General features: G+C 40.1%; 1 protein-coding gene across 1 annotated transcript; it reads left to right on the top strand.

Moving 5' to 3' along the window:
* The first annotated feature begins 826 nt into the window (after positions 1-826).
* LOC148977456 (protein ZBED11-like) lies at positions 827-1606 on the top strand. Its single transcript, XM_089135219.1, has one exon. The coding sequence runs from the start codon at positions 827-829 to the stop codon at positions 1604-1606; it is 780 nt and encodes a 259-aa protein (XP_088991345.1).
* The last annotated feature ends 14546 nt before the right edge of the window (positions 1607-16152 follow it).

Here is a 16152-nt window from a genome sequence, read left to right as displayed (position 1 = left end):
TCTCCTAAATCTACTCTAGTATTTTAAATGCCAGATTCAGTAATTTTCTGGAAACAACAGAGCATCTAGTAGAAGAACAAAATGGATTTCGAAAACACCGGGCATGTATTGATCATATTTATATAATTTCAACAATTGTCAGAACAAAGCTAACTGAAAACAAACCCACTTTTGTTTGTTTTCTGGATAGGGATTTGTTAAGTTTGCAGTTTCTCCAGGCAGGGGTAGATGGGAAGTTTTACTGGGCATTAGTCCCTGTATGCAGACTGTGTGGGATGTGTTCAGGTGAATGATGAGCAGACTGAGTGGTTTCAAGAACAAATGATGATTAAATCCGCTAAAGTCTCGGAGAGGGCACTGGAAGCTAGCTACCTTGTAGCTGAAATAATAGCTAAAACAAAGATGCCTCACACTATTGCAGAAACTGTAATTATGCCATCATGTACAGCATTAGTGAACAAAATGCTAGGGCCTCAAGCTGCAAAAGAAATCTCAAAGGTCCCGCTGTCGGATTGTACAATAGGGAGGCGAATCAATGACATGTCTGTGGACATTGAAGATGTCGTTTTGGGGAAAATCAAGACAAGTGGACATTTTTCTTTACAAATTGATGAGTCAACGGACGTGAGTGGGCACGCTCAGCTGTTAGCAAATGTTCGGTTTGTGGATGGGGACCGTATTAGAGAGAATTTTTTATTTTGCAAGCCGCTGCCAAACAAAACAACAGGGGAAGAAATTTATCGTGTAACAAATGAGTATCTTGAAAAGGGAGGATTGAGTTGGAAAAACTGTATTAGTATCTGTCTGTACTGATGGTGCAGCTGCAATGACGGGCTGTGCCAAAGGTTTCATTAGCAGGGCAAAGCAGCAAAACCCTGACATCCGAACAACCCACTGCTTCCTTCACAGAGAGGCACTTGCTGCAAAGACACTACCAAAAGAACTTTCGGACGTGCTTGACAGAGCAGTGGACATTGTTAATTTCATAAAGGCGCGTCCGTTAAAGAGCCGTCTGTTTTCGATTCTGTGCGAGGAAATGGGGGCCAGTGAGCACCAGAGCTTGTTGCTACACACGGCAGTCCGCTGGCTGTCACGGGGGAAGGTTTTGGGCCGATTGTGCGAGTTAAGAGAAGAACTCAGAGTTTTCTTGACAGAAGAAAAATCTGCATATGCAGAGCTGCTCGCAGATGAGCAATGGTGCCTAAAACTCGCGTATTTGGCTGACATCTTTAAGCACCTCAATGAGCTTAACATTAAAATGCAAGGCAAAGAAGAAAACCTCCTCTCCTCATCTGACAAACTGCGTGGCTTCAGATCTAAGCTCACGCTCTGGCGTTCCTTTGTGGGACAGGGCAGGCTGGATATGTTTCCCCTGTGCAATGTGCATGTAAACAGCAGTACACTTTCTGATCTCATAATCCAGCATCTGAAATCTCTCGATGAGCGATTTAATCATTATTTTCCATCGGAGTCTTATGCACAGTTTGACTGGGTCCGTGATCCTTGGTTCACGCGCGCTGCAGAGCGCAAAGGACTGGCCACTCTCCACACAGGAGCAACTGATGGAGATCAGGGAAGACCGCACATTGAAACTGAGATTTGGTGACTTGGAATTGGACAGGTTTTGGATTTCAGTGAAAAAAGAGTATCCAGTGGCTTCAAGTAGCGCTGTTGCTATTTTGCTACCCTTTTCCACAACTTATCTGTGTGAACTGAGCTTTTCAACCCTGACGTACATCAAGAACAAGTACAGGGAGCGACTGAGGACTGTGGACCAGGCGTGAGCCTGGTGCGACGCAAACCTGCAAACCTGTGTTTTAAAAGGTGCTATAAAGTTGTTAATTATTATTGTTATTTACAGTTCATATTATGCTCTGTTCATTTCTGTCTAAATAAACAGGACATTTGCATTTACATTTGGGTTATGTAGTGTTTTTAAATTATATTTTACACTGGGGTGCCTTGAGATTTTATGCACTTTTGAAAGGTGCCCTGACTGAAAAAAGTTTGAGAAAGGCTGTTATAAATGATTTGGCTCTTGAAATTAAACAGACAGTTTAGACAGTATCATTGTTGTCTATGCTGATGATGTTGCATTACTGGCTGAAAATGCAGAGGATCTACAGAAAATGTTCTACAAAATCGGTGCTGTAGATGGAGACTTGTTATAAATCAAGCTAAAACGCAAATTATTAATTTCAGGAAAGGTGGTACTTTGCGAAGCACGAAAGTTTTTACTTTTTGTAATACCATTTTTGAGTATGTAACGCAGTAGAAGTATTTAGGATTTGTATTTGATGAATTTATGTTGTTTGACAGAGGAGTTAAAATACCCAGTAGAGCCCTAGGTTCTGTGATATACAAGTTAAAAATCTGTAAAGATCTTGGTGATGGTCCATTCTCCCAGTTGTATGCTGCCTGTGTGTCCCCTGTGTTAAACTACGCTGCTGCGGTGTGTAGAGCGCTGAACGCTGTAGAAAATCGTGAAACAGTTCGTTGTTTCCTGGGGGTTCATAAGTTTGTCCCAGTGCTGGCAGCGCTGGGTGATATAATCCAAAGGAAATGTGAAATGGTGAGGCTGTGGAATCGACTTGTTAATCTCCCTGAAAATAGAGCAACAAAAAGAGTAAAAAGTCCATCTGGGCTGCAGAGCTCTGGACTGTTTTTGCTGATGCTCAACTGCAGTGTGTATTCTCTAATGATTTGCCTTGTAGCGTCAAAAACATTAAAACCAAATTGATGTCAAATTTTGAACATAAATGGCTGACTGGGATCATGGCTAAGCCAAAGCTAAGGACTTACTTACAAATTAAAGATGTATATGAAACAGAGTTGTATGTAAAGGCAAATTTGTCAAGAAATCAGCGATCTTTGGTGGCTCAGCTGCGAACTGGCATCCTTCCCCTGGCCTTGGAAACTGGTCCACTCCAACTCCTGAAGAGGACAGACTCTGTCGATTGTGTGAGTTAGGATAGAAACTCATTCTGTGTTATATTGCCCACGGTATGATGATTATAGAAATGTATTCCCAGACAGCAAACTGACATTGAATCAACGTGGAAACGACGTCTCTCATAACGTTGAAACAACGCGTTGATTTCAAGTTGATTTTCCGTTAGTTTTGAAAGAATGACGCGTCTGACGTTGGTTCAACGTTAATTCGATGAGCAAAACAATGTCAGATCAACGTTGTTTCGATGTCATATTTCCACGTTGATTCAATGTCAGTTTGCTATCTGGGTTATTAGGTGAATTTTTTGTTAAAAAGCCTGAAATGTTCTGGATTAGTGATGACGACAAGATGAAATGGTTGTTCAGTTTTAATGTGTTTAAATTGGCTGCTTTTGTTTTCAAAGCCTGGATGCGATGACAGACTTATTTATTTAAATAAGTTCATGTATGTTGTTGTGCCCACTGTCTGATGTTGATGGTATTAGTGTTTTACAAGCCCATTAGGGCTGGGCATGCAGTAGTACGCAAGACACGATATTAAAAAAAACTATTCATTCATTCATTCATTCATACACAGCCATTCCATGACACTCCTGCGACTAGCCTCTTATTATATAATATTCCAGTTTTTAAACTAATGTCAGTGTGTTTATGCCATGTTGGTGGTGAAACATGAATAGGATTAATATTAATCAAAGACTGCTATTTTGACTAATTAACAGGTGTCACGTTTGAAAGCGGCTTTTACTGTAAATAATCGTAAGCATGGCGTGACACTGCTATATCAACATGGGTGTCTGGAGGAATTCAATACCCGTTTGGCACTCGGAAACATGTTGTCTGTGTCAACTCTATGAAAGGAAGCAAGCAAAACCTGTTAAAACACAAACAGAACTACAATATTTGCTACAGAACATTCAACGTTTGCAGGATGTTGCTGACATCTAGAAGGCTGCTATGACTCATATTATAAAAGGATACGTAAACATGCCTGTGGCCACAACTGTGACTATACAAGACTATCTTCAATAAATATCATGTATATACCTCGACACAGATCCTCAACAACGGCCACGAGAACCAGACAAGCTTCGAATGCTGGCGTGATGTGTCCGATCGTCAAACTGAGCGACTGAGTCTGGGTTCTGCCAAGGCTTTTCTCCGTTCTGTCCGGATGGAGTTTGGGTTCTTGCCACTGTCGCCTATTGGCTTATTTAGTTACTTAACACTTAATATACATCAACATTATTGATCTGCCTGTACTGACACTGTGGGCTTCTTTTTGTTTTTGCAAAACTGCTTTATAGATGAAATTAAATAATTAAATAATTGATGAACAAATCTGAACTGACATTAGCTGAACAACAGTTTCCTGTTTATCACTGCAAAGCTGCTTTCAAACAATCTGTATTGTATAAAGCATAAAACAAACAAAGGTGACATATACTGATATTGGTTCATTTATTATTCCTACATTCTGCTTGGTTTTATTGCCACTGTTCAAACCTCTCCAGAACTGTAGCGTTATAAGTAGGTCTCTAAGTGGACTGAGAGCTTCAGACCGAGTGAATTAATATTAATGACTGAGGGCAAGATATCAGAAGGAAATTCTGTTGTGATAAACAAGTACAAACGTGTCTGTCACAGACCTGCAAAGTCAAGATGAACATTTGTGTATGAATGATGGAAATGCCCTAAATAATTAAAATGACTGAATTCATATTTTGTGCCTGTGTGGCTTGTGGGTTTTCTCAGAAAGTCTCAACCTGAAGAAACGAGCGGTTCTTGCCCTTGCGAAACCTGCTAACAGTAGTGCACTGCCGTGTGGTTGCTTCGGGTGTCTGGGTGTTATTTAGCACACTGCTAAATGTCCTATCTACACACATCTACAATCCTTAAAGGTACAGTATGCAGGATATGTGCAGTAAAATATCCAAAACCCACTAGGACAATGTTATATATTTTGCTTAGTTGATTACTTACAATATCCCAAATGTTTCCAACTATTTGTAAATCGTGAGAAAAATTGCGATTTTAACCAAAGGAAACGGGGCGTGTGAGCAGGGGGAGGAGTCGCCAGTCAATGGCCATGTTTCCATCCACACGTTTTTATCCGAATCAAGTGATATCGAATGAAAAATGCATTATGGAAAAAGTAAAATTCGATTGAATTTCATGACTCATGATTTTTCATGATATCGACTCATATCTCATATCGACTCGAAATGAAATACGTTCGGTCTCATCAGATTTTATCTTGATCGATATCGCTTATGCGATAAACGCTGATGGGAACGTTGATGGAAATGGCCCTATACATATATATATATATATATTATATGTTATTATATTTTTAAAAATAAATCAGTACTAGGGCTTTACATTGTGTATGGGTTAGGTTGCTAAAATTGCTTTACCATATTAAGGAATGCATAAGCTGTGTGACGATCACCAGTTGGAGTGCCCCAGAATCACCAGAGGGCACTCCACATCAGAACTGATCACTTCACCAGAACTCCGTTTCCCATAATGCCTCATCCCTGTGACTGATTACACACACACCTGCACCTCATTTCAGACTGCCTATATAAGCCACACTCATACAAGGACTCTTGGCTAAGTATTACAATGCCACTGCCTGTAATTCTGAGCGTGTTATCCTGTTTCTTGTTTCTCTGGTTTTGATCTTGGACTGTTTTCTCATCTGTATGATTGTTATCTGCCTGGCCTGACTTGGATTGCCTTGGATTATTGTTTCTTGCTGCCTGCCCTGATCTTCTGCCTGTTACCTGACTCTCTGCGCTCACTCTCTGATATCCCTGTTTTGCTGTTTCCTGACCCCTGCCTGTTTGACCATTCTAATAAAAGCTGCACATGGATCCTATCTCGTCTTTCGTCTTGTAACATTATGTATGTGTCCCTGAACAGGGGAAGGCAAAGCCTGACTTGAGTTAGAAACACGCAACAGCGACTGTTCAGCAGTTTTTCAATAAAAGGCAATGAAACAAACTACATGAGGAAATATAGCACTGCAAATAACAAAGTGCAACCAATACATTTTATGCAAACTATGACTAATACAACCAACCTTATTTTCATGAAATCTTCCCCTACATCAAAGTAAAAGGGTCATTTGTGATAACTTCACTCTGACTAAGAACATTATCGTTTTTACAGAAGAGTCAGGAGATGGATCATGGAGCTTGAGTGACACCAACGTGTCTGCAACTATGGAAGCACAAGACGAATCATTGCCCATTAAAGAATCGGCCACAGCGATCAACCCATCAAGACTATGGCAATGCCAGTCAAAGAGACACCCAAGAAAGAGTGATGCAGGGGAGATGAGATCCTTCTACATGTTCTTTCTTGATCAACAACGTGAGCCGGCAGCATAAGATCAGACATCACTGGAGTCCATCACCGCAGTCAGTTCTCAGGCAGGTCAGTGTCTTGAGCCGAGAGACATGCAGAAAACACTGAAGTCATAGCTGGGATGAGCCAACAACAAATTAGGGAAAATTACAATACATTTCAAGGCAGACACCAATTTACGTACCACCACACCACACCTGATGCTGCTCACTCACCTCTTCAAATGGAAGATGACCTGCCATTCACTGCTTATCTTCACTTACAGTAGAGAAGTTGTTGAAGGTGGAGTCAGCGATTCTGGAGAAAGCTTGTTGTCAACATCAGTGAATATCTCCTGTGTTAATGCACAGCCTAGGCTCTGTAAACTGGTGTGTAAACAAAGGGGCATCATGCCGATTTACAGAGGCTATGAATTAACACTGAACCTTTCTTCAGTGCACACGGTACGGACAGGTAGTGGATCGTGAGGTGATATTCACTGATTTTCACATCAAGCTTTCTCCAGAACTGAAAAAGCCAAGTCATTGGGTGAGGGAATAAAGTTCCAGAATTTGTTTCTGATTGTTTTGTTCAGGTGTATCTTAAAATGGCACTTTTAGTGTGTTTGCACAGGTGATTCACCAGGTGAATCGAGCTTTGCGTTTTGAATTGTACAATGTGGAACAGTTTGCATTATATATTTGTTTGTTTTTTCAACGGAAATACTGTACTGAACTGAAAATGCACTGATAAGGTTTTGTTGGCAGCCAGTTGTGGCCATTCTGTGCCAGATTCCCGACAAGAAAAACATGCAATAAAGCTGAAAGACTAGTTTGTTTGCAAAGATATTCCCGTGAATCATTTGTTGTCACAAACTCCTCCGCTATACTGTTTTTGAAATGTGCTGTAGCTTTACCCTACTGTACTGAACATGACTCGAGGTTTAGACTAGGCTGGCCACTCACAGATGACAATACAATGTCCTGCATTCTAGAGCACAATCACTACACTATACAAATTAAAAAGAACTATTAAATGAGAGCGCCCCCAAGAAACAAAATAGGCCAAAAAAATCATTTGGAGGGTTAGTTAGTTAGTTAGTTAGTTAGTAATAACAAAAACAAGATGACCATCATACAAAGCACAAGAAAGAAGACCATCACAAAAAATACATTACCATAATTTTCTCAATATAAACAAAACAAAACAAAACACGACACCGTCAATTTAGGTCAGGATATAAATTCCTTTGCCTAACTTTACGCACCTTTTCCACATATCTAGCCAAACTATAGATTTAATTTTTAAAGAGCCAATTCAACATATCCCCATCCATCATCCAAAACAAATCAGGCTTTTTATATTGAATTCTCTCAAACATACTCATTCTTAATTCGTGATATAAAGGACAAAAAAAAATGCCATTCATCCTCAACAACCATTAGATCACATAAACCACATAGTCTGTCCTCTTCTAGGACACCTTTATAGTGCCCCACCTCGATCTGCAAAGGCAGCACCCCAACTCTAAGCTGGACACACAAAGACCTCTGCGATCTAGTTAGCCAGCATTTGACATAAGGCTCTACAGTGTATTCATTCTTAAAGTCAACGTAACTTCTCAATTTAGGCTTATTTAACACCTGCCGCAACCATTGTTCTTTATAACAAAATCTGCCTTACCTGGGATATATTACATTGTAAAGTATTTGTAAATATATACTGTACTTTTACTGATGAGAGTATGACCAATTGACCAAGGATAATTATGAGCTTTATCCCAATCAAAAACTTTCAAAGTAAGTCTCTCTTCAGGTAATCTTATAAAACGATTCCATAATCGTATTGAAAACCCGAGGTCCGACCCGAGACCCGAGCGGGTTCGGGTCCAACACTCAGACGAGTGTCTCAGACATGGGTCGGGTTCGGTATTAGTGGCCTCGGGTCTCGGGTAACTTAAAATAAATATACCTTTTCCAAATGGACCCGAGAAGACCCGAATTATTTTAAACAATGTTGGGCATTTAACAAAATTGCAGCATTTAAAACAACTCTATGACCGATCTGACTTTTTTTCTTAAGTGAGAGAGCGAATCCGCGCTTTTACGTACAATGGGATATAAGCATAAGCACGGTTGCCTCCGCATTTATTTACTCAGTTGCTCGCTCCACAAAAACCAACCCCTCCGTTTGCAAAGAAGAACTAGTGCGCCATCATGTGGATGGATGTTTGACTACATGCAAGTATTTGAATTGTCGTTTAGCCAAGCCTGTCAATCAATTTAAAAAATACGCGACACTGTCAGACAAGCATGGAGACGATAACAGATATTGCGAAAAAGGTGAGGGAAAACGAATATGTAGAACAGAAACATCCAGGGTCATCCTTATCAACCATGATTTGTGATCATTGTTGATAAGGAAGGAAAAAAGACCTGCAGTTAAATGCGTTGTTGCAATAACGTTACCATATTAAGATTTGACTTAGAACGTCCAATTTGACTGCTATTGTGGTTCTAATGGCTGTTTTAATCGTATTTTATCTAAACAACTTTGCAACAGTGGGTTTGTAGGCTAAATAACACAATTTTAGCAAAAGTCAATGACTGGTAGAATTTGAATGAAAATCTGTAGGCTATTTTAATAATAGCCATCGGTAAATTTTACCCTCAGGTGGTTCTAATCACCGTGGTCCGGTAAATAACATTATGCCAAATGTTATAGGACGTAAAGGGTTACAGTGATGTGTGATTGACATTTTAGCACTCAGCGCGCTTACACTTGCGCGTCTATGTTAAGCGGATTTTTGAGAAACGCAGGGCTGCAGGCTGTGCACACTGTAAATGCCGTTTACGTTTGGGTCCAATCGGGTTCTAAAGGAAATGGAATCGGGTCAGACTCGGGTCTAATTTTATCGGGTCTGTCTCGGGTCGGGTTTTTAAAAAAAAATAATAATAATTTATGCACGTCGGGTTCGGGTAAGTAGTGATTCGGGTCAATTCGAGTCGGGTACAGTTTTTAGGACCCGAGAAGACCTCTACTTCAAAGCCCCAGACCCCAGCTGCATAAAACAAAATTTGGAGGGAATACATAATCATACAAATCTAAAGCATTTCTTTACTGGGAATCTGTAGCTTGTTGTTGTACTGACGAATTGTGCAATACACAACAAGCAACCACAACAGTTGGCATGAACTTGAGGTCAATATCAGATCGTTTGGCCAGCACATCTCCCCTTGAGGCGTCCAAACATGTCTTCAACTTTCACACCTGACCCATTCAAGTGAAGGTTAAACACCTCTTCTTCCTCTGAGAGATTAGGGCCAGAAAACCCCTTCATCAACCATGAGAAGAGAAGGTAGGCGGGCTCCAGCTAACAGGAACCGGAAAACTCCGTCAAGTGACCTAAAGGTGTCCTAAAACTACATCAGGTGACCCAAAGGTGTCCTAAAACTCCATCAGGTGACCCAGAGGTGTCCTAAAACTCCATCAGGTGACCCAAAGGTGTCCTAAAACTCCATCAGGTGACCCAGAGGTGTCCTAAACTCCATCAGGTGACCCAAAGGTGTCCTAAAACTCCATCAGGTGACCCAAAGGTGTCCTAAAACTCCATCAGGTGACCTAAAGGTGTCCTAAAACTCCATCAGGTGACCCAAAGGTGTCCTTAAACTCCATCAGGTGACCCAAAGGTGTCCTAAAACTCCATCAGGTGACCCAAAGGTGTCCTAAAACTCCATCAAGTGATCCAAAGGTGTCCTAAAACTCCATCAGGTGACCTAAAGGTGTCCTAAAACTCCATCAGGTGACCCAAAGGTGTCCTTAAACTCCATCAGGTGACCCAAAGGTGTCCTAAAACTCCATCAGGTGACCCAATGGAGAAAAACCCTTAGTAGAGCCCAGGCTCAGTCGGGGCCAGTTCTCCTCTGGCGTTTATGAACCAGAGGCCGGATTTACAGTAACTGTAAGGTAAAAATGTATATGAATGTCTCTAAACAGACTTTAAACTGAACCTGTGCTAGGTAACCTGTGGTAGAAGGACGCTCATGCTGTTGTTGTTTTGTTCAAACACACGAGTGTTGTTACTTTATTGGACAGGTGAGCAAATGTACTTAAAACTAACCAATGTTATGTAGTTAGTTCAGCATGATGAAATGTGAATATGGTCTGTACGTTATTCAAATGTTGTTCTAGCGCACTGCTAGTCTCATACAACCAACACACAACCTCACTAACAACATTCAACAAACTCCAATGCAGTTTAGTGTGATAGTGTGTAACTGTAAGAGCAAGTGAAACAGCGGTGTGTTTAATTCCTCTAATGAACTGACCTGTGTGAGTAATTCAGCACGTGTGTGTAGTTCGGTAGAATGAAATGTCCTTTGTATCCGCTGGACTGGCGTTGTGTGTGGCGCTGGTATACGTCTAGCAATCGTGCCCTGCTTCACACCACAGTCAAAACACATGTTAAAAACATCAATTTATTCACTCATCCATAAAAGATCCATCAGCTTGATGACAAGATCCATAATTCAGCTTAATTTGGAATATACGTCATTATTTTACGCCTTTGTTATTGTAAGAGATGCAACCCCTGGTGGCGAAAATTCCTGCATATTGAACCTTTAATACTAAATATGAGCAATGGTAGTTGTGATGCTTGCCCTCATGCTCTGCACAGCGTCTGCCAGAGGAGAAGGTGCCGAGAGAACATCAGCCGAGCCAGAAGACAGACATGCCTTGATCCTCAGGGACCCGTGGAAAGCTCTGGGTGTTTGGCAAGACCTGAGATCATGAGAGCAATATGTCTTGCTTGAATGGCAAACCCCTGTTTCTGGCTGACATCTCATTTTCTGCATCACAGGACAGCAGTGGACATTTCTACTTCATGCATTTATTTTTAACTTGCAATGATTAAGCAAATGTAGACTTTTTAGGGGATATTTGATGTCAAATTGCTGACATCCAAATTGCTTTAACATCTACATCCACAGTTTTGTTTATTCATTTCAAACTTAAACATATGTATTGCGCAATGGTTTGCCTTAGAAATGCACAAGTTTCTTTGAGCGGTATTTCTCAAAAAAATTACTTTTTTTTGTTGCTCTGATGACAATCAGGCATGCACACATCTTGAAGTGGGCCTTAAGTGTGCTTCTAGTGGAAAACAAATCAATACAGCGAGATGTAGGCCGAGATATATGCTGTGTTATCTCATTATCTTTCAAAGAAGGAAGTGATTCTGGTGAACAGCAATGCTCTGACATTTCATCTGAATCAAAATTTTCTGTGGCTAAGATTTATATGAGAGTTGCTTGTGCAAACCACTTCAGTTCAGGAAACAAGGTTTTTGTTAACACTGCTGATGAGCTAGTCTGATAACGTAGTTAAATTTAGTCAAACAAAAACATATTTTTCATAATGTTGAGTCTGAACAGTAGTTAGCATATTCACCTTCAACTTTTGTGGTCAGAACTACAGCACACAGCACAGACGAGTACACACCTCCGAAACATCTCCTTGAACATCTGCAAGTCTAGTTGATCAACTACCAAAGAAGCATGTTATTGTTAATCAGGGAAATAAGATTTCATTATTAAATTGGTCAAATAATGTGTTGCACAAATGAGTACATTCGTCAGAAAGTTACAAAATACAACTAAACAAAACTTTTCTGGGGCAAGTTAAAGGTGGATTTTGACTAACCGGTGAGTAATTAGAAGAAGTTTTTTAACATGAAAAGTGGTGAATAGCCCACTGAGTCATTCATAGATGTGATGCTGACAACAATGGGACCACTTGGGAAAGAAATGTCAGGAGACAGGATCATTCTGGCCAACTTATAATTCGCTGCACTGAAATGATCAGGCCTTCGCTTTCGTAATAAAAGGGCAGGAAGTCCGTGTCTCAGAGCTGAGGAAGCTATCACAAGAGGGACTGTTTCATCTCACACAGTAAGCAGACTAACACACACGGTTGGTGTCTTCACAGGAAGCATCTACTGTAGCCAAAGCAAGACATGCATGGAGCCTTTTCATAGGCCCATATTACCTAAATGAAGCCTTCAGCATTCAAAATCTATGGTGTCACAAGGAGAAGCAATGGAGCAAACATGATTTAGTTTCCCTGACATAATTATTGATATTAGGACATACTGTACTTGGTTACCAAGTAAATCATATGGAGACAGCTTTATAAATTCCCACTGGCACAAAAAACACCTGCCATAATAGAAAAGCTTTTGAATAATTTATTTTGCGAGGAGAAAACAACATTAACCACAACAGCCTTGATGTTGCTAATAGCATATGCTTTTAGATAAACAGTGAAGACATCTCTTTTGTCCAGGAATAAAGGATGAAGAGGAAGTCCTTTCAGGGGAAAACAATACTTTTAACAGCTACGTAACATCGGTCCCACTTTATATTAAGTGGCTTTAAGTACTATGTACTTACATTTAAAAATAAGTGCAATGTACTTATTGTGCTCATGTTGTATTGTAAATCACTTTTGCTGCTATTGAGGTGTGATACGGGTAAGGTTAGGGGCATGTGTGGGGGTATGGGTAGGTTTAAGGGTGGGTTTAAGTGTAAGGGATGGGTCAGCTGTGTAATTAATTACAGATGTAATTACATATATTAATTACAGCTGTAATTACATGCTGGTATTTTTAAAATAAAAGTACAATGTAAAAACATGTATGTACACAATAAGTCCATTGTATCAAATTATTCATTTCAATGTAAGTACATGGTACTTAAAGCCACTTAATATAAAGTGGGACCAATATACCTGTCACATGTTTTGTGTTTTCACGGATTCTTATTTTGAACGACTGATGTTACGGATCTGTCAGCAGTTTGAGTCCTCGTCCTCACCCAGGGTGAGCGATCCCTTGAGGACCACACCTAACGCTAACCCCAATACTAAACGAGTCTCAATAAAGATAAATGTGCACACTACATTCACATATGCACACACATGATTCACACATGCACACACAGGATACAGAAATGCGCACAGAATTCACAAATGCACGCACAACATTTAAAAAGCACAGAAGATTCACAAATGCATAAAAAAATCATAAATGCACACAAAATTCAGAAATACACACACAATTCACAAATGCAAACAACATTTACAAATGCACACAAGATTAAGAAATGCACAGGTCAAGATTCAGAAATGTTTTTCTGATGCACACACAAATATATCTTGATTTACAAACTGTTTGCGGTCTGTGAACTTCACTGCATTTGTGTGTGAATTTTGAGACTCCCTGACTTGGCCTACACACAAATGCCTTTTTTTAATCAGGGAATGATCTGCAACCAATCAGATATCTCCCTTGTTTTAGCCAATCACAAGAACGCACCCCACGTGGGGGATTGAGCCAATCACATGAACGCGTTCACACAGCGCGTTCATGTGGTGCGGACGCGTTCACGGTCACCCGTTTGAGAACTCAACATGGCTTCTGGCAACGACAGGGGAGCGGTAAGTACCTTAACGGTAACTTAACGTGTTTAGCTAGTTTTCTCCCTGTTATGAGATGCTGTTTAATTGTTAATGTTAACCGGTTTATTTGTGCAACTATCAACATAAGTTACCCAGACAGCAAACTGACATTGAATCAACGTGGAAACGACGTCTCTCATGACATTGAAACAACGTTGATTTTGCTCATCAAATTAACGTTGAACCAACGTCAGACGCGGCATTCTTCAAAGCTAAATGAAAATCGAAAACTGGTTTGCTTTCATAACGTTGAAACAACACGTTGATTTCAAGTTGATTTTCCGTTAGTTTTGAAAGAATGACGCGTCTGACGTTGGTTCAACGTTAATTTGATGAGCAAAACAATGTCAGATCAACGTTGTTTCGATGTCACGTTTCCACGTTGATTCAATGTCAGTTTGCTATCTGGGTAGCGAGCTGAGCTAGCGAACTACGCTAGCGCGTCTGCATGCTAATAGGGTCAGGCTAACGTTAGTATCTTTCCATAAAGTTGAAATTCTTGTGAATTAAGTTTGACAGGGTCTAAAATGACTGCAAAGTGCAATGCATGTGAGAAGCTAAGTTGCTCTGAAGTAATGTTGCTCTCCTAGCTCCAATATCGCCAGCCAGTGCTAACATTAGCACGCTATCACTATGCCACAGGGCGGGCAGGGATAACCGCCTAATTGAAGACTGTTCATGTCTTTCTTGAACACAATCTTTCTTGCTTTAAACTCGACTGCTTACTAAACAAGCTCACTAAACGGTGAGAATAGTGTGTTGGAGGCCTCCAATTCACAACTTCTGATTCTGCATTTAAGGGGAAACTGAAGACAATGTTTACAGACAGTAAGTGAATAAAATTAAATTTCTCTCTTTTCCTTCGTAAACACTGAAGCGTGAAGTCCTTCAGAGATTCAATGACCGACTGCGACGCGTCTTGGAGAGGCAGCCGCTTCACATGGAAGGGTTACATCTTGTTTGCCATCAGAATTCAGTTTTATTAAGTGCTCTGGATGACGCAGTGAATGTAGGAGAAGAATTACTTACTGCACGTACAAATTTAAGCAGACAAGATACACATTTATTATACACATGCAGTGGCTGCCTTATAACATGGAGCTAACCCAAGCTAACCCTTGCTGTCCACCTGCGTCAACACTTTACAGAAAACAATGAGATATGAGCAGATTTTTACAATTCAAAAACATCATTGGAAAGTTTCAAGTGAGTTACTAACGGACCCAAATCTGAAGGGTGAGTAATCTTTGCATAGAAGTAGAAAGGCCAGGATTGGCTGAATGCTTTCAGAAGTCGAGGAAGATAAAAAAGTCTCTCATTTACTGTACCTCACATTACCCCTCAATAACCAGCAATAATAGAAAAGTGGCCTGTCATTAACAAAATGCCCATTAAATAACCATTTAAATAATATAAACTGCTTTATAAAATTCTGACAGTCATATGAATATTTGATTAAACATTGAAAACAAAGATGTATTGAAGCAGTTTTGAAAATCTTAATTTAAAACATCTTTGGCATTCTCCAAGTGAGGACTAAACTGTCCTAAATGCTTATCATGAGCAAAAAGTCTTTGAATAGCATACATGGTCCACCCACCCACACACACACACACACACTAATATTTAATGTATTATTATGTATTAATAATATTTATAATTAATATTGAATTATTATTTTATTTATTATTATAATAGGTCTTATTTTATATTGTCCTTTTTGTTTTGTACTTGTTGATACCATTTCATGTAAGTAATTTGGCATAAATTAAAAATAAATGTGTATAAAGTGAGAGTAGTTACCAAAAAACAACATAAAAATGAGATAATTGAGCTTTGTAAATGTAATATTGAGGATGATGATGGGAACTATTATCTGTCATTAACTGAACCCACCCAGCATAGTTAACCAGAGGAAATGACACTGAGTGAAGCTGATGTGGTCGTCTCCGTCTCCTTCTCCTAAATGAACACTTTTAATGGCCATTAGGAGAAATTATGCTCTTTCTTTTAGTCCAGTGTTACATCATCTTGTTCAAATCTCTTAAAGCCTGGTGAGGTTTTGAAAAAAACTACACAGAATCTATTAGTCCTACCAGAAAAAAAAAACTTGGGAGAATAAATACTGTTACAATAAATACGTTTATTGATAGCCCAGCAATAAAGCTCTTTGGCGTAGGCCCCGTCCATAGCTGGCGATCTGAGGGTCGGGACTCTGCATGGGCAGGGGCGCAGCCGACCCCCGGGGGCTTAGGAAGAGACCATCCTGGATGTGGTGGGGAGGATGGAGGTCAATGAAAGCGTCAGCATCTGCGCACTCAAACATTT

The sequence above is a fragment of the Pimephales promelas genome, chromosome 9 (genome assembly GCF_988280905.1).
Source record: "Pimephales promelas chromosome 9, fPimPro1.hap1.1, whole genome shotgun sequence".
Lineage (NCBI taxonomy): Eukaryota > Metazoa > Chordata > Actinopteri > Cypriniformes > Leuciscidae > Pimephales > Pimephales promelas.
The sequence above is the reverse complement of the archived record's forward strand: the minus strand, read 5'-3'. Positions and strand labels throughout refer to the sequence as shown.